The 19188-nt window shown below is 34.0% G+C and overlaps 1 protein-coding gene across 1 annotated transcript in view; it reads left to right on the top strand.

Annotated features, from left to right (window-relative positions):
• FBXL17 (F-box and leucine rich repeat protein 17) overlaps nt 1-19188 on the top strand; it is a 494196-nt gene that overhangs the window by 4296 nt on the left and 470712 nt on the right. The window contains exons 2-4 of the mRNA XM_027869182.1: nt 3570-3692; nt 5521-5778; nt 16266-16397. Of these exons, the coding sequence (XP_027724983.1) occupies nt 3570-3692; nt 5521-5778; nt 16266-16397 (513 nt within the window). The remainder of the gene's footprint in view (nt 1-3569; nt 3693-5520; nt 5779-16265; nt 16398-19188) is intronic.

The raw sequence follows: 19188 nt of genomic DNA, 5'->3' as shown, positions 1-19188 counted from the left end.
CATTGACATGGACAGTGATTGATTAATAATACATGGATAGGGAGAGAAATAGAATGTGGGAAATAGCCATAGGGATAGTAGTGTGTGGCATATGAATAGTAAAGCTATATTAGTCTTTTTTGGTGGGGGAGTTTCCACATTTGTAGCACGAATGAAATCACAAATTCAGAGCAACAGAAAAAAATTTGGCATGGAATGTAACAAATGTTAATTTTCTGATTGTATCTGAGTTGAATATTTAAGATACAAAAGCATGGCTAAACACTTAGGACCAAGAAGTTAATGAAAGTATACTAGATGAAGAGTGGTCTGCTTAACATTTCTAAATCATCAGAAAGTCAGTTACCATAAACATGATCTCAGTATCAGGGCAGCCTGCATTTTGCAAGATTTGAAGAGAAGGGAGTTATGATTGTAAATGGATTTTAAACCCATTTCCTACGGCGCTGCCCTCTTCCCCCTTCCATTCAGTGTACTACAATTTATTTGGTTTGGTTGTTTTTATTATGTTACCAAGGTATTATCTTCATTGTTTTGATTATATCCTTAAAGCCTATTTAAGTCTCTTTAGTGTGGTGATTTAAATACTGGCATTTAAAAAAAAAATTAAGTTAGAAATTACCCTTCTGTAGGCTTCTAGAGGTGGCCTCTTTCAAGTTATGGGGCTGAGTTAGCCCATATGAGTTCTTACACACAATGAAGAGATTATTTAAGCTCATTTCCTGTCACTTGGTTGTTCTTTTCACCACTTTACTCAGCAATATTTCCATTATCCTCTTAATAATTTCATTATCTCTACATACCCTCCTCCCCAGAGCCTGTTTTTTCCCACACTGGAGTCCACATACCTTTTCTAGACACCTATTTTTGTCATACTGTTTACCAGTCTTATTCCAGGAGGCCAAAGTTATGTATGACCCAAAGGTTGATGACTCTTTTTGGGAGTGGGATTGACTTCCTTTTCTTTTTCAGTTACTTAAAAGGTTTCATTCTTTGCACTACCCCTAACTTAGAAGGTTCCCTGTTTCTGTTTGGGTTATAGTCTTAACTAAAGTTGGCCTTCCTTGAAGAAGATACTGTGCAAGGGAGGTGGGAGTGCTCTTTCTAACCTAAAAATAAAAATAATTTGTCCTGGTTATTCTCTGGAAAACCCTGCCTCTACAAGACTGTCTTTTGAGAAGAGTGACAAATTTTAAAATCCTTTTTGGTTTTGTGAGCTGACTTTGGGAACCTAACAACCATTTATTTATAAAAAGATTTTAATTCAAACATTTGACCTGGAAATGAACTTGTAAATTAGGAAGTGTTTATATAGATAAAATTCCGTTAAATTGAACTCAAGTTCAAATTCTTTGGCTGTATAGAATTTTTATTTCAAGCAATAGATGACATAATTGTGAAAACTGAAATTTTTGTTGCAGATATGTATATGTGTATACATACGTCTCATATATATTTTGCTATAATGTTTTGATCTAGCCTTTTAGAAACTTAAATCTACACACTGTAATTAAAAATAATAATACATAATACTACTTTAGGATTAAAAATTTTTGCATTTTCCTTGTAATTGAACTTGGGACACTTTGTGGCAGTTGTTATGTTAAGGAAAAGGGGAGAGCTATTTATGATTATTTAAATTTTTCATTTTAAATTTGTATGCTTAATAATTCAGAACTATGATGGACAGCAAGTAAAAGATCAATAATTATGTATCAGTTATTTCCCCTACTCTTGGATAAATTGCTTATGTATTTGCCCATTTTACATTTGTAAAGTAGAAATAATTCATTATAGACATGTGAGGAGGATTCTATAGAAAAGAAGGTTCTACATAAATATGAATACTTTATATTCTGGGTAAATTTGCTCTCCACCCACATGAGTGAATATGACTTAATTAATACTGATTGCTTAATAATTAACACTTGAAGGATCTGAGATTTCATCAATGGGGTGACTCCTGCGGAGCACCACCCTTCCTATACTGCCTTCAAAGGTTGCTGTGGCAACATATCACCTGGGGACCAGCCTTCCTTTGATGAGCCTCATTACATATAGACTATGTTGTTCTTTGACACCAGATAGTCCACCATGGGGCCTCTACTTAAAACCTTTCCAGGACAGCAGGGTGTGCCAGAGCTGTCTTCCATTGGCATAATCTTTGAGGATTCAGGTTAACTTCTATTCCATGTAAAACGTTGGAACAGGACTTCAGTGTTTACAGTTACCTCAGATTTTATTTTATTTTTAATCTTCTGGGTTGACCTTTTTGTCTCACCCTCTCATTTTATTTCTTTCCAGATTTTCTGGTAGTTGTAGCACATCTCCCCTTTCTCTTGGCTTGAGCTATTTGACCTTAATCCTTCTCCGTTACCCTTTCTTCCTCTTGATGGGCCTGTCAGCTTTTTTATTTTTTTGTGATTATTCATATATTTTTCTACTTGCTTGTTTTAGTGGATACACTGCTGGACCTAGCATCCAGGAAGACTTGGGTTAAAATTCTGCTTGTGACATTTGCTAGTGGTATGGTTCTGAATAAGTCACTTAACTTCTTCTAGTTTCCTCATCTGTAATGATAGCACCCACTTCACCAAGTGAGGATCTAGTGAGATGTATGTAAAGAGCTTAGGAAACCTTAAAGCACTATATACATGTCACCTGTGGTAATTACTGCTCTTGTTTTCTTCAGTCTGATTTTTTTGTTAGAGCCATTCACATTGAAATAGTATTGGGGCAGCTGCTGTCTTTTGGACTTAATGTTGGGTTTTGTTTTGTTTTGGTTTTTTTTGATTGTTGTAAAGGTAGATGAAAGGACTTTTTGTTAATGGACGTTGTAAGTATAAGGATGTAAACTCATCTTCTGCAGGCTCATTGAAAGCAATTCCAGTATCAGAGAGGAGGATGATGGTGATGATGTATGTGCTTCATCTTGTTTCCACAGGATTTTGATTTCTTCCTCTAGGTTGTCTTACCATGACTTTGAAAGTCTTGAAGCAGACAGTGTAATATTTGGGGTATTACTTTTCATTTCACTTGCTAAACTTCTGCTCAATCTACGTTATCACTGTGTATTAGTGACTCTCATAATCCTGTCAGCCTTGAATCTTTTGTGGCTCCCAATATCCTCTGTACTACCTCTCTCTCAAAGGGAATGAAATGAAGAACTGGGGTAGTTGTCATATAATTGAGAAATGGACAAATTGCTTCTCAGGAAGTACATTGCCCAACATCTGAAAATTATGTTTTAAAACCAATGATTAGTTTGTTGTATTTATAATAATCAGGCTTGTTTTGTATACTTTGTAGCTTACGTAGTTACTTAATAAATTAGTAACCCAGGAATGGAGGAAACCAGTTTCTGGACATCATATAACTGTGTCTGGAGGCAGCAGAAAGAGAGATGGGGAAATTGTAGTTCCGTGAGCTAGTCATCTTCCTCAACAACAATATTTCTGTGCCCAAAGAAATAAACAACAACCACCAAAATAGCACTGTTGTGTTTACAGCTTAAAAGAAAAGTATTTCCCTGTTTATTTCTGTTTACTATATACCTTTTTTCTTTACAGATATTTTCTAATTTGTCCCTGGATGAACGTTGCCTTTCTGCATCATTAGTTTGCAAATACTGGCGTGACCTCTGTTTAGACTTTCAGTTTTGGAAGCAGTTGGACCTTAGTAATCGTCAACAGGTATGAAGTATAATTCTGAGAATTATGTGTTTTCAATACATTCAGAAATCTTGTTTGCTATATTTCTCATACTTTTTAGGTTAAGCACAACCTGTGTTTAATATATAAGTACTACCATTTTTTTGCCTGTAAGTATGTTTAAAGGTAATGATAATAATAGATAGCGTTTACATAGTGCTTTATGGTTTGTAAAATACTTTACTAATATTTTTTCACTTAATTCTCACAACAACCCTGGGAGGTAAATACTATTATTAACCCCAGATGAGGAACTTGAGGTATCTAGAGATAAGTGACTCATTTAGGTTCACACAGATAGTAAGTATCTGAGGCAAGATTCAAAGTTAGGTCTTTCTGACTCCATGTCCAGCACTGTGTCCACTGTGCCATATGCAGCATGGTCTTGAGAGGAAGTTAGGAAATTTGGGGAATTATATTAAATACCTTTGGTACTTTGGGATATTTATTCATTGATAAGTTGTAATGCAGTCTCCATACACAGTGGCCTTATGTGTTAGAGTGGTTGGACCACTTCACAGTTCTAACATAAGCACATTTTCATCTTTTGTCATCTTTGCTGTGTGTTACCTTTGTATACCACAGTTTGCTGTTCAGCTAGCCATTTCCTGTTTGAGTTGCACATATTTTGTTTCCTGCTTTTTGTTTTCATAAGACAGCTGTGAATATTTTTGTACTTGTCAACCTTTTCTTATTGTTACCTTCCTTGAGGGACCATTCCCGGAGGGGAATCTCTCAATCAAATTAGGAATAATTTAGTAATTTTTATTGCATGGTCCAAATAGTTTTCAAAACCAATTTCATAGCTCTTACAATGGTGAATTAAGATTCCTGTTTTCTCACTTAGCCCCTCCAACAATAAAGTTTTCTTTTTTCTTTATCTTTGCTTTGCACAAATTTGATGGTTGTAAGGTGATACTTCAGTATTATTTTGCTTTTCTTTCTGTTAACATTTTGAACTTTTTTGAGGTTGCTGATATATTCTTTTGAAATTGTGCATATCCTTTGACCATTTGTTAAGGCAGAATATACTTGTTACATACTCATTTGATAGTGTCACAAGTTAAATTGAATAAATAGGTAGATTGAGGCATGTTTTTCCAAACAAGATAACATTTTATTCATAGGGTGTGAAACCTGAGAATAATATGGGTCATTGGCTGCCTCATTTTTCATCCAAAGGCCCCGAGCAAAAGAATTGCTTCCTTTTTATAGATTTTGGGAGAACAGAACAAAGAATAGCACAGGGTAAGTGACATCATGGGGTTGAGGACAGTATGATTGGCTACATATTTAAGGCGTAGGGAACAATATGATTGGTTGAAAGTTGGAAATGAAGGGCTAGCACCAGCCCCTTCTTTCCCCCCTGTTATGTGTCTGAGGCCACATTTGAACTCGGGGCCTCCTGACTCCAGGGCAGGTGCTTCATCTACTGCGCCACCTTGCTGCCCCATAGATTCTCTTTTGACTGATCATCTGCATGCACACATTCCTGCCCCCCATACGATCATAGTGTTAGAGCTGAAAGGAATCTTCTATATCATATAGTTCAACTTTATTTTGCTGTTTAAGAAATTTAGGCCTAGAGAGCTTATAAGTGACTAGCCAAAAGTCAAGTACCAAAAGTAAGAGCCAGGAGTTGAACCTAGGTCCTCTGACTCCAAATCGAGCACTTTTTACTTATTTTTTCCCTTTGGTTGCTAAATCATCTGTTGAAATGGAGAAAAGGGAAGAAGTTAACCAAAAAAAAATAATAATAATAAGTTCATGTTGGCAAAGATTAAAATTTTGATTTCTTTTTCATTTGCAGGTCACTGATGAACTATTGGAAAAAATTGCATCAAGGAGTCAAAATATAACTGAAATCAACATTTCTGATTGTCGAAGTATGTCTGATACTGGAGTGTGTGTTCTAGCATTTAAGTGTCCTGGACTACTTAGGTATACGGCCTACAGGTGCAAACAACTTTCTGACACCTCTATCATTGCAGTTGCCTCTCATTGTCCTTTACTTCAGAAAGTCCACGTAGGCAACCAGGACAAGTTAACTGATGAAGGACTCAAGCAGGTAATCATTATCTTTGATAAAGTAAATTTAGTGATATTAACTCAAAAATATTTTCTTACAGTAATAATTTGAAAGTAGTATATTGGAGGGTAGAAGAAAGAAATTTTTAATAGTGGCCAAATATTAAAATGTAGAAGCTTTCATATTTATCCATAGATATTTGTCTTTTACTGGTTAGATCAATTGATCTAATCTCTATGCAAGTTTTTGCTTTGTTCTGTAGTCAACAGCTCTTATTTCTAATGTTCACTAGTCATCTTGCAAATGGATGTTGGTTGAAAGGGAGACTGGATAAGTGTATGACTGTTATTTTTCCATTTATATAGGCAGATCAAACTTTTCACCTTAATGTATTCCTGGAAATGGTTATGATGTAAATTGTGAAGAAAATTATATTTACCCATAAGCAACACTGTTTTATTTGAAGATTGCTTTTGTTTGTTTTGTCCAAGATCTCATGTCATAAAAGCAAAAGTACAAACAGCATATATTTTTATAGCAGCTTAATTAGATTCCACTATTATCAAAAAGGCATAATAATGATAACATTTTAATATTTGTAAATCTATGTATGGTATCTTGTTTGTACTATATACATTAATTATACCATTATAATATAAAGTATTCATATAGAACATAAAAACAGAATCTTACTTTGTCATAAATTTGACATAAAATACTAGGTGTAACAAATATTTAAGATTTAAAAATTTGATGCCTTAGAATTGGGAAGGGTTTATAAAGAATAATTTGGGTATCTCAAGTCTTTTCAAACTTAATATAGGGAAGTTTGAAATTTTCTTGGGGGAAAGGGCTTGTCTTTTGTCTGTACATCTATGATTTCTGTCACCCTCTCTTGCTGACTGAACCTTCCTTTGTGATAAAGACAAGCAAAAAATATGTAGTATGGTCACTTTGAGCATATATATGAGATTTTATTCTAGAAGTCTCCTACCTTTCTTTAACTTGAGGGAAGAGGTATGTATCATTTTCTCTTCTCTGAGACCTTGATTGATTTTTTCCATTACTTAGATCTCAACTTCCTTTTGGTAATCTTTGATTCTGCTTTTTTCACTGTGTATCAGTTCAGGTTTCTTAAAATTTCTGAATTCTTTGTATTAATTATCTTCACAATAGTATCCCTTTATGTTTGTATAACATAATATTTTCAGCCATTTCCTCAGTTATTGGGTACCCACTTTGTTTCTAGTTCTTTTCCACTATAAAAAGTACTGCTCTAAATATTTTTGTGTATTTGGAATTTTTTTGTCTTTGACTTCTTTAGGTTTGTGCCTAGCATCTAAATCACTGGGTCAGAGGGAGTACACCTTTTAATCACTTTTCTTTCCCAATTCCCAGTAGAAATCGACAATGGTTGAACTACTTTACAACTCTCCCCAAAGTGCCTATGTTTCTGTTTTTTCCCCATAACCCTTCCAGTAGAGACTATTTGTAATCTCTTAACAGTTTAGGGGAAGTGAGGTGAAAACTCAGTTGTTCTAATTTGTATTTCTTTTACTAGCAGTGATTTGAAGCATGTTTTCATGCGGTTGTTTATAATTTGCAAATCTTACTTTGAAAAAAATTTTTTTTCATATCCTTTTACCACTTATCTTTCAATGGAATGAATTATTCTTGTGCTCATTTTTTCCTCTTCAGTAATTCACCCTTTAGCAAATAAGGACATTTAGAGTCGTTCTTCTGACCTTAGGGCTTAATTCTTTTCTTGTCTCTGGATTGTGGGCTTGTCCCAGGGAGAAGCATGTTATAAAAAAGTGTGATTGGCATAACATGATGAGAATAGCGCTTTGGGAAACCTTGTCAGGAAGAAGGCCTGGTCTATCACAGAGGTTTGCTTTTTAACTGGATCTATGATTTCGTTAGTATAGAGTGATCCTGGGGAAGAACTTTTTTTTTAAATTCTTTTTTTTGGCTAGGCAGTGGGGTTAAGTGACTTGCCCAGGGTCACACAGCTAGTAAGTGTTATGTGTCTGAGGGCAGATTTGAACTCAGGTCCTCCTGACTCCAGGGCTGGTACTCTATTCACTGTGCCACCTAGCTGCCCCGGAAGAACTTCTTCCAATGTAGATTGGGAAGTTCTGTAGAAGTGCCCAGGGTCACATTGCCAGGATGTGTCAGAGGAAGAATTTGAACTCCACTCAGTTTGACTTTCTGAGGCCAGTTGTTTCTCTTTTAAAAAATTTAATAGTGTGCTTGTTGTTGTTCTGTACTTGACCTGTATTGATGCACTAATATGCCTGTCCTTCCAAGAATTGTCATTTCCCTTTTTTTGATCATCTTTGCCAGTTTGATGGATGTGAAGTGGAACCTCTTAAAACCTGATCTCTACCAATCACAATTGACAAGTTAAATGTTGTAAGTTTAATATAAACTATCAGTTTTTTAAACTGTTAGTGATGGTCCTGAAAAATTTAATTTCTCCAGAGGTCCATAGATTTATGCTATTCAAATTGATCTGATTGCTTCAGCGTTTCATTCTTTGTGACTTGGGCAGTGTGATTTAGATAGACTATACATGTGATCAATCTGGTATTCTAGTAGAAATGTTACCCTATATCCCCTCCCCCCATAAATACATAGGGACTTTGTTTTCTTTTTACCTTTGGATTTCATTTTAATGAACATTGTACAGTGCAATATTTATAGCCCTTATTTTCTGATTTGGAAAAAATGAGGGGAGATTATAAAATTTATGCTACAAAATGGAATATTTAAAATAATACATAATGTAGCTTTCATGTAAACAGCAGAAGTCATGTTACATATCTGACCAGAACACTGATTTTCTTAACTAGTTGTAGCAGGTACAATTTTTGTATGTTTTTACATATGAACTGTACTTTTATTAAAGATTTACCAAAAGCCTTTCAGATTTGGGGCTCTAATAGGTGTAATAGCTGATATTCAGAATGTTAGATGGTTTGGAAGTTCAGTGGAGAGGTATATGTGAGTTATTGTTTCAGATTTCTTCCCAAATTAAAACTTGGAACAATGGTAACATGTTGAATTAAAGTATGTGGAAAACTGATTTTAACTTTTAAAATTAGCTTTAGCTGTAGCCAGTTTTACCTAAAGCCATTTTTCATGTTTCCATAGTATAATTGCTTATGACATTGACATGACACTTTATGATCCACAAGTGCCTTGTAACTTGATACAGATTACTGTATGGAATATAATTTATAGTTTGTGTAGGAACTTCTCAGTGAGGAAAGTCTTCAGATTGGCACCTTCTCTAAACCTTGTAGTCTAAGGAAATTTCTTGGGGCACTGAGAAATTAAATAATATGGTATGCATCACAGTTGAGACTTGACCTCAAGTCTTTGTAATTCCCAAGTGTAGCTGTCCATTATGCTTTACTGCCTCTTTAAGTATATTTGATTGTATTCTGATTGTCAGATATTATTTTCTATATGTTTATTTTCTACGACCACAATATTTAATAAGAAGAATGTCCCATTCCATGACCATGCTTATTTATAAAGTTTACCATATTTCCAGCTAGTAACATACAGCATAACCCATTACATGTTAACATTCAATATGAAACAAAATTCTCTTGGTTTTTTCAAAAAGAACTTAATTGCTAGACTTACTTCTTCCTAGCACCTATGATATGGTTCCTTATGAGGTTTAGGAATGGCATTTACTACAGAGCTCCATGTATTTAACTCAGTACATTTAATTTACTAAGCACCTGCTCATTATTCATTCCTTTGTAGGTAGCATGAAGCAGGAAGTCAAAACACTTGGGTGTTTGAGAGAATAACTGTAGGAAAAGCTCAAGGACAAGGACCACCTTCCTTTTATCTAAGAAGCAGTTTGGAAAATAAATCCAAGATGTAAATAGAATAAAAACCAAAGTATTTGTTGCCATATCAAATTTCACATTCATTTTAATTAATTTTGTAGTCTTGACAAATAACTATTTTATGTACCTAGTCATACTGATTATTTTTTAAAATTTACTAATTGCCAAGGTTAAGAATTGAATTGCAATAATGAAAGTCTTTTGTATAATGTGTTACAGTTTTACAAAGTAATTTTTTTATTATTCATTCAATAAACATTTATTAAGCACATACTTCAAGAAAGGCACTGTGCTAGGTACTGGAGATACAAAAAGAGGCAAAAGACAGTCCCTGCTCTCAGGGAGCTTACAATCTAATGGGGGAAACAACATACAAATAAGTCTATGCCGAGCATGTTATATACTGGATAAACAGGAAATAACAGATGGAAGGCACTGGAATTAAGAGGGTTTGGGGAAGGCTTCCTGTGGGATTCAAAGTACTTCTATCTCAACCACCCTGTAAACCATTGCAAGTATTGTTACATAAATTTGAGGAAACTGAGGCTTGGGGTGGGTCAGGGGGTGTTTCATAGAATTGAGAGCTGACCAGAACTTTAAAGATTATTTTTATTTTATAAATGAGGAAAGAAAATTCCAGAGAGATTGTGACTTGCTATATCATCATTTAAGGCATTTTAAATACAGTGAAAAGAATACTTGCTTTGGAATCAAGAAAGGCCTGGGTTTGAATTCTGCCTCCATTGTTTATTAGTTTAGTTGACCATGGGTCACTAATTTAATTTCTCTGAGCTGTTAAATGGGGATAATAATACCTTTAGTAATTACCTCATAGTATCGTTCTAAGGCTTCATCAGTGGGATAATTTATGTAAGATACCATAAAAGCCTTAAAATGCTATGTAAATGTCAGAGGCTATTGATGATGATACTGTTGTTGCTAATAATAATACTGTTGACTGAAGGTCACATACGTTGTAAGTATCAAAATTGTGATTTGAACTCAGATCCTTTTTAGTGCCCCAAATCCATTTCACTTGCTTCTCATGGCACACGAATATGTAGTGGTTTAGGACTGGAACTCGGATCATCTGGCTGCAAGTCTTGTTTTCTCATGATCCCACACTAATTCTGTTGGAAAGGATACTTGACATCTGGGAAAATTGGGTAAGACAATATATATTTCTGGGACAAGTGGAAATTATTCCTTCTTTCTTTAAATGGAATTGAGATGAAATAGTAAATTTGTTGTAAAGACACTCAAAGTAGATAGATTTTTCATGGGGTTTGGCTCTTTATGGAAGTGAATGGTGAATGGTCTCTATTTCTATAGTAAGTGAAGCAAGATCATTTACTGAGATGACTGAAGAATGTGGTTTAGGACCTTGAGAGGAAAAAAAGATTGAGAAGAGCTGCTTTTGGAGAGTGGGATAAATAGTCAAGAGAAGAATAAAAGGATTGCCTTGCTGTAGTGAGGGTTGAGATTAGCTAAGATGAATTTGTAGTATACCCAGTCAGAAAGTCATGTAATATATTAGGATCAAGTTAGATTCTAGAAAAATATAATACTAGGAACAGTATTCATGATGTTGTTGAATGATAAGTACATATATACACATTCTATGTATATATGTGTGCATGGAAATATGTATTCATACAGAGAGAGAAAATGTGAGAGAGCTGGTACATATTTTGAAGCACTTGATTTTGCATTTTTCCCCATAATCTCTTTGTTGTAAGGTATATAAAGGTACTATTGAACTCATAAATGCAATTTGTTTTTGGATCACTCACAAAATTTAAAGTATACACCTAGAAAACCCCTTAAGCAAATAAACAACAAAAAAACTACACACACACACACACACAAACAAGTACTTGGCAACTAATAGTTTTCATAACCATATACTTTGGTGAAAAAAAAAATTTTTTGGTTGGGTTGAGTTGCTGGTCTATGACATCATTGGCACAGGGAACTTCTGGTGTGGAAACTTCTTCCACCAATTCAAATAGGTAGCTATTCTGTAACTCATAGTCTGTGCCCTGGATTTTGCTGCAAGCCAGATAAGCATGGATGAGAGAAGTGAGTGAGGTATATTAAATTTCACTTAGGTCTGTTCTTTGACTTTAATCAGACCCTTGATGTTTTTCTTTCAAAATAATGGAAATGTAGAGTATTGTAAATTCTCAATGATTAGCAGTATCTTGAAATATTACACTGTCCCACCCCAGTTTGGGCCAATACTGAGCCAGAAGGATGTTGGATGGGGATAGTATGTTGCCGTATGTATCAAAGCAGATATTTGTCTCTGTTTGAAACATAAATGTTAATTCTGTCTCCTGTTACGGTTTGGTAACTGGTAGTATGGCTGCACTAGATAACTTCTTTTCTTTTTGAAATAAGCAATTAAATTGATGAAAATTAAATTGATGAATTAACTGTCAGGAAATGAGTTGATTCATTTTCATTCTTTTTAACCCATGATTTGTTGCATTGATCAAGAATTATAAGTCTTTCAGAGTTTTTTTTCTTTATAATGATCTTGTTATATAAATTATTCTCCTAGTTATCACTTTGCTCTGCATTTAGGTCATAATTTTCAAGAATTCATCTCCGTAGAGTGGCAGTTGCTATGTCTTGTGTGATTTTTATTGTGGCTCCTTTGTACTTGAACCCCTTTTTAGCTGCTTGGAATATTTTTTTTTTTTTGACCTGGAGTTGCTGGATTTTGACTATTATGTTCCTAGGAGTTTCCATTTTGAGGTTTTTTTCTGGAGGTGACCATTGGATTCTTTCTGTTTTTACTTTGCTCTCTGGTTCTAAGAGCTCTGGGCAGTTTTAATTTATAATTTCTTCTAATAGGGTATCCAGAGTTTTTTTTCTGATCATGATTTTCAAACATTTGGATAATTCTTAGGTTGTTTCTCCTTGACTTGCTTTTCAGGTCAATTGTTTTTGAGATATTATTTCTTAGAATTTATTCTGCTTTTTTTCAGTCTTTTGGTTTTATTTTTAACATTTCTTGATATCTCATAAAATTATTTTCTGTCTGACCTGTTCTCATTTTGGGGGCATTCAGTGAGGTTTTTTTGTTTTTTGTTATAAGGTGTCAGTCTTCCTTGCCATTCTTTCATTCTTTGCTCACTATAGTGAGCAAAACAGAACTGGAGCTTACTGCTAAGCTCAAGGGCTAGTCTATGCTGAGTTCCTATCACAGGCTTCAGGGACTCTTGGGCCTTTCTCTTGGCAGCTAACTGGTTCCACTGAATACTATGGCTCTTTTGGGCTGGGCTCAGGCTTTCTTTGGCTTGGGCCTGGAGCGCCAGGAGTGGACTCACCCTGAAGACCTTGAGGCTTCTTTCAAGCTAGGCTTTTGCATCCATGAACATGGAGAGTGCTTGAGCTTAGCTCCAGTTCTGTTTTGCTCAGTCAGAGAGGGTCAGGCTGGACCCACCTGGAATGTCTTGAAGTATAAAAATTGCTCTCCCTAGTTTGGTTCCTGAAACCACACATCTTGGGGAAGGCTTGGGCTAGGCTGTGCATCTGAGTAGTCAGAGGTGCTGAATGTGCCTTGAAGCCTCCAGGGGCCTGCTCTTTGTATTCAGTCTGTGACTCTCTGTCCTGAAATCTCTGTAGGATATTGGGGCTCCCTTTGTAGATTCCTGGATTGGGAGAATCTAAAAGTGATTTCTTTCTAGTTCTTACTAGAGCAGTGCATTTCTGAGCCCTTATAGAGTGTTTGTGAAGGGTGTTGGATCCTCCATGTCCTAGCATGCTTCCATTTTCTCAACTCTATTACCATCTTAACTTCCGAAACATTAAATACAGATAAAATAGGCATACATATTGGTCATTGTTGTTTCTTTGTACATACCCTCTGGTGGTACGTCTTGCAAAATGATAGATGTTCAGTAAATACTTGTTTGTTAACAGCAGACAGTTGAAATTTCCTCATTGCCTGTCACCTTGTGGTCTCCATAACAATCAAATGAGCATTTATATTTTTTTTAGTACTGTAAAACTTCATAATTTCATGTAAGCAACCAAAAAACTGAAGGCAGATCCCTTTTATAACCTCATAATCCTGTTCTGATTACCTTAACATCTAGTTAAGAGTCAGAGAATCTCTGAAAAGAAATGTTTTCTATATTTACTTATTGTTTGGTTGGCAGAAAGGGGGAATTGTATTATAGCGCTTTGTTTTGTTCTGTGTATTGGAGAAGATTTATATTGAAGGCCTTTACTTTTTGTGGGGTAGCTGAATTACTTATCACATTGTCACTATGCTTTTAAAGTTTTATTGCTTTTTTTCTTTTTCCATCACTATCACTTCCCATTGACTCCTCCCATCTTATAGAACCTTCCATTGTAATAGATATAGTCAAGAAAAGCAGTGCAACACATGGGCTCATGCCTGTTTATATGCCATTCCATACCTGTCCACTAAAAGACAAGGTGTGCTCCGGCCTCAGTCTTCTTAAGTCCTAGTTAGTCACGATGTTGATTGTAGTTTTAGTGTTGTTTTTCTTTATTGTTGTTGTCATGTAAATTGTTCTTTTGTCTCTGCTTTCTTCTCTCTGTATCAATCCATATATATCTTTCTAAGGTTGACAATGGACTGAGATAAATAAATTGACAAGAATTTATGAAGCACTTACTTTGTGCCAGACACTGTGCTAACTGCTGGGGATATAAAGAAAAAAAAAAAATTCTACCTTCAGGAAGCTTACATTCTGCTGGAGATAACATGACAATACAAGATTCATAGAGTAGATGGAAGGTAGCCTTTGACAGGAAGGTACTAGCAGGTGGGAGTCCTGGGAAAGGGCTCCTGTGTAAGGTGGTATTTGAGCCACATTTTAAAGGAGGCTATAGAATCTGAAATGTGGAGGTGAAGGGAGAGCATTCTAGGCAGGGAGGATAGCCAAGGCAGAGACACAGGGACAGGAGACATTAGAGCACTGTGTATGAGGAACAGCTCTTCATATTTATCTTTTTTTTAGAGTGCAATAATAGTTCTTTACATTCATACATCATCATTTGTTCAGCCATTCTCTACTTAATGGTTAGTGGCTTAGTTTCCATTTCTTTACTGCTATAAAAAATGTAGCTATATTTTTGTGTATATGAAATCTGCCACTCTTTTTTTGTGAACTCTTTGGAATGTACCCAGGAATAAGAGTTTTGGTTGAAAGTGTATATGTAGTTTATTGATTCTTGATAAAATTTCTTATCATTTTTTTTTTCAGAACAATTGGACCAATTCACAGCAGCATCAGGAGTGATGTCTCTTGTAGACGCTCTAACATTAACCATTATTGTCTTTTGTCATGTTTTCCAATAATCAAATCATCTTAAGTCCTTTGTTTCCCTTGTGATTCTTGACTGATTATTCCTTCATATGAATTTGTTAGTATTTTGTCTAGTTCTATAAAGTAATCATTTGGAAGTTTGATTACATGGCACAAGACTTTTAAGTTATAATTTTTCCTATGTGGGTCCATTTTGTACAGAGATTTCTTCCAAAATCACAGATTATAGTCCCCACAGTCTTGGCTGACTTTTTTGCACATATATCATTGCTAGTTGGTTAAAAGGGTACGAGTCCAGAGATGACTCAAGACATCTCACCTCTGCTGAAAAGTATGGGTGTATGTCTTTCTGATGGTGGAGTAATAACATTTTCAAATATGAAGAATGACCTGAATTTTTTATTATTTTGGTGTTACTAACCTTGGTAACATTTTCCTCTCTCTCTTTTTTTCCCCTACAAATAGATAATTCCCTTCTAGCAAATATGATACAAAATAAATTTTATTCTTTTCTTATTGCTTAATTTGAGGGATTCTTTATTCTAAATTTGGAACAAAATATATATTAGTCCCTATGGTACTTAATGTTTGTGTTGTCTTCATTACTTCTGTGTTGATTGCTAGCTTTCAGTTCTTGGATGACAATATATAAATTTGCTGATGTCTACTAATCACTATAATATTCTAGGAAGTTTATTCTAGGCTACGTAGTAGTAGTATTTCTGTTTTGCTGGGGAAACAAAGGTCTACTTAGAAATGATTCAATAGTATGTCAAAAAAGGCTGTGGTCTCTAGATATTTTAGTATTCTGTTGCTCCTCTTGTCTTTGAAGAACCAATTCTAATCATTAGTTCTGCCTTTCATCATTCACTTGAATAAATATTTTCTCATCAAACTTCAGTGATATTGATAACTTTAAAGTTTCCTGTGTGCTCAGCTCCAAGCTTATGTTAATTATAACTCATGGTGAAGACTTAAGTAAAACAAAGTAAAAACTAAACTCTCAAAAATTATTGGCACACATGTGCTGCAAGGGGTTAGGAAGGATTTATGGGATGAATGTATTGAAAAAACATTGGTTTCTATAATGATAGAAAATAGATTTTATTTTCTTTAAAAAATTTAGAAATAATTGTTTCTCTGGCACATTTTAAAACTTCGGATGGGTTGCTAGTTTTATGTAAGAAATTATGTAGAAATTCTGGTATTTACATCTTCATTACTACCAGTCCATCTTCTCAAAAACATCAAAAAACCCCAAACAAAACCCCCCTAAAACCCACCCAATAAAACCCCCCAAAACAAGCCTTCACACATTCAACTGAATCTTTTTTTTTTACAGCTGGGTTCAAAGTGCAAACATCTGAAAGATATTCATTTTGGCCAGTGTTACAAGATCTCAGATGAAGGAATGATTGTTATAGCTAAGGGCTGTCTGAAGTTGCAAAAAATATACATGCAGGAAAACAAATTTGTAAGTATATGTACCATGTGTATGATTGAAAACTATTTTTTTATATTATAGTTTATAAATTTTAAATTATCTGAGCTCCATTCATAATGTTGCCTATTTTATTTTTGTAAATGAGAGAAATACCATTTAATCAAAACTCAGAATCTTTTCAAATACTGATTTATAAAAGTAAGCACATAATTTAACAGGTGCTGATATATGGTGTTTTAACACTAAGAGATCACAAGCATCTACTAAAAGGCCATTTTGAAAGGCCATTTTGAAAGGCACCTTATATATAAACTCATCTGGGTAGATGTGGTCAATTAAAAAAAACTGTGAAAATACAAGCCTTGATGCCATTATTTTGTGTACCTACTGATTATATGATTCACACATATATTGTAGATAACTTGGTTCAACAATGAAAATTGTCTTGACAATGCTAACTTAAAGACAAATCTCAGAATTCTTAATTATGGTAAGAAAATTGTTAGTTATGTAGGATTAAAAAACCCTCATAATTTGTGTTGATTTTAAAGCTTAGAGAAAGCAAATCATGCTATTTAGTAGTAAATTCACTTAAGTTTGATGTTTATGCTAGGTTCTAGGTTATGTAATATTTTGAGGCGGGAGAAAGGAGTGTTGACAGGAGACTGACAACATAAAAAATTGTCCATGTTATCCATTAGGTGTTCTTAGTTTTGGACCAAAAAGGGCATATTACATTATCAGTGAGTGGATTCTGAAAGAGTAATATATTCGTCATTAGTCAAGAAAAATAACTATATAATTTTAAACTAAATTCCCGAATTAAAATGAAGCCATTTTTCACAGTTCTAAATGAAAAATTCTAACTTTTAATCAGATATTAAGTCTTATTAGACTAAATTTGACAGCTAAATGTAAATTTTTGAAAAACTTGGAAAGAACACTAAGATTTAGTGTATACAGTGTCATAAATATTTTACCCTTGGGCTCTGGGTAAAATTATGAGCTTTCTCTTGCTGAAGATGATGGAGATTAAAATAATTCTTCCTGATCTTTTCCTTACTTTCACAGTATGGAATATGGCAAATGCTTGTTTTCTTTGAAAATGTGGTAATACAGTTATGTTAGAATTCTTTTTGAGAGGTAAAAATTTAACTTAATTTGATAATTTGGCTATTGTCTTTTGACATTTTGAAGACATTAAAGTTAAGTTTTAACGTTTAAAATTCTCTTTTGAAGTGTTCTTTACCTTAATCTGCTAATAGAATGTGTATTTGAATATTTGATTTTTTTATTCTACCACTGACTTTTCTGTTAGTTTTAAAAAATTTTTTTTTGTTTTGAATCGTTTCCTTTATGAAAAAAGTAGCAACATTTTACTAGCACTTTTTAAATATCAAATTGGTTTGATGCTTGGAGTTTAGATATTTTAAATTGGTGCCAAATAAAAGTACTTAGAGAAAATGATATTCCAAAAGGCTACCAACTGTAATTTGTGACAGTGAAAGTTAACTACTCTTTTCTAGTTTGCGTAAATCAGTATGTAACATGAGGGAATTTCATTATGTTGTTCAGAAGTAGTTATATTGTATATTTTAAAATAAAAACAAGCTGAAATTATGATTTAAAACTACTATCTACTAATCATTTTGTAAATATATATAGAATAAATTCAGAATCTGAATTTTCCGTAGCTTTGCCTTTAGATGGCAGTATTGTCTTTGAATATTTCAGTAAAATAGCTTTTGTTTCCTTGTTATATCAATGAAGAAAAGCAGATGTACAGTTGTAAAGTATTTATGTGTATGCTAAAGTAAGTTATCTTTATCCTTCACAAGATTTTTTATCTGTATTTTTGTAGCTCAAAACATCGTGAACTGTAATGTAACAAGTCTCAATGTGCCTTTTTTTAAACAGCATATATTATATATGAGTCTAAGGAATCATACTGATAAGAATCATTGATTAAAATAAAAGAAGCTTTTAGTAGAGGAGAGGGAAGCCTGTTTTCATGTGAATTGAAATGGTCTCATTTGGGTGGAATGAGAAAAATGATATAAAATTTTCAGAAGTAAACACTAACAATGAGATAGAATTTGTATCTCTGTAGGAGAGACACTACTTAATGAAAGATAAGTCTTATTATCTCATGATAATTTTTGAAAGAGAAAGATAGAGTCGATCACAGCATTTGCTGCAAAACTACTATACTGAGCTATGTACTGTAGAAACATACTTGAAGGATTAAACTATTCTGATGTATTAGTACATCGGATACTTCCCTTCAATAAGATTTTTGGTCACTTATTTTCTACTTTTCATAAAGATATATTTAATCACTTTGGTTAGTATTTGTTATTTTAGTATTTTGTTCTAAAACTGTTTACAGTAATAGTGTGGTAAAATGTCACTTAGCCATAACTTGTTTATGGCCAGTTTTCATGTCTTTACTTCATCTGAGATAATAAAGCTGTTGGACTTAATGATCTCTTTAGATTCCTTCCAGTTCTAATTTAGTGATTTTATTATGTTTAAAAACAACTTAGGGTGCATTCTACAGCCAGCACAATCTCTTTGCTTAATATATAGCTTTAATGTCTTGTAAAATTCTAAATTGTTAAAAAAAAAAAAAGGTGAAATGATGTTCAAAATAGCCCTAATAAGATAAAATTACAAAAACAAAGATGGGAGCAAGAAGGATTTTCTGCTTAGTCAGGTCATTTAGTTAACTGGAACACTGAGCACTCTGGTTAATTGGTGTTTCAGTAGTTGTTTCATACACACACACACACACACACACACACACACACACACACACACA

This window comes from Vombatus ursinus, unplaced genomic scaffold, assembly GCF_900497805.2.
Source record: "Vombatus ursinus unplaced genomic scaffold, bare-nosed wombat genome assembly UNPS02014792.1, whole genome shotgun sequence".
Taxonomy (NCBI): domain Eukaryota; kingdom Metazoa; phylum Chordata; class Mammalia; order Diprotodontia; family Vombatidae; genus Vombatus; species Vombatus ursinus.
The sequence above is the reverse complement of the archived record's forward strand: the minus strand, read 5'-3'. Positions and strand labels throughout refer to the sequence as shown.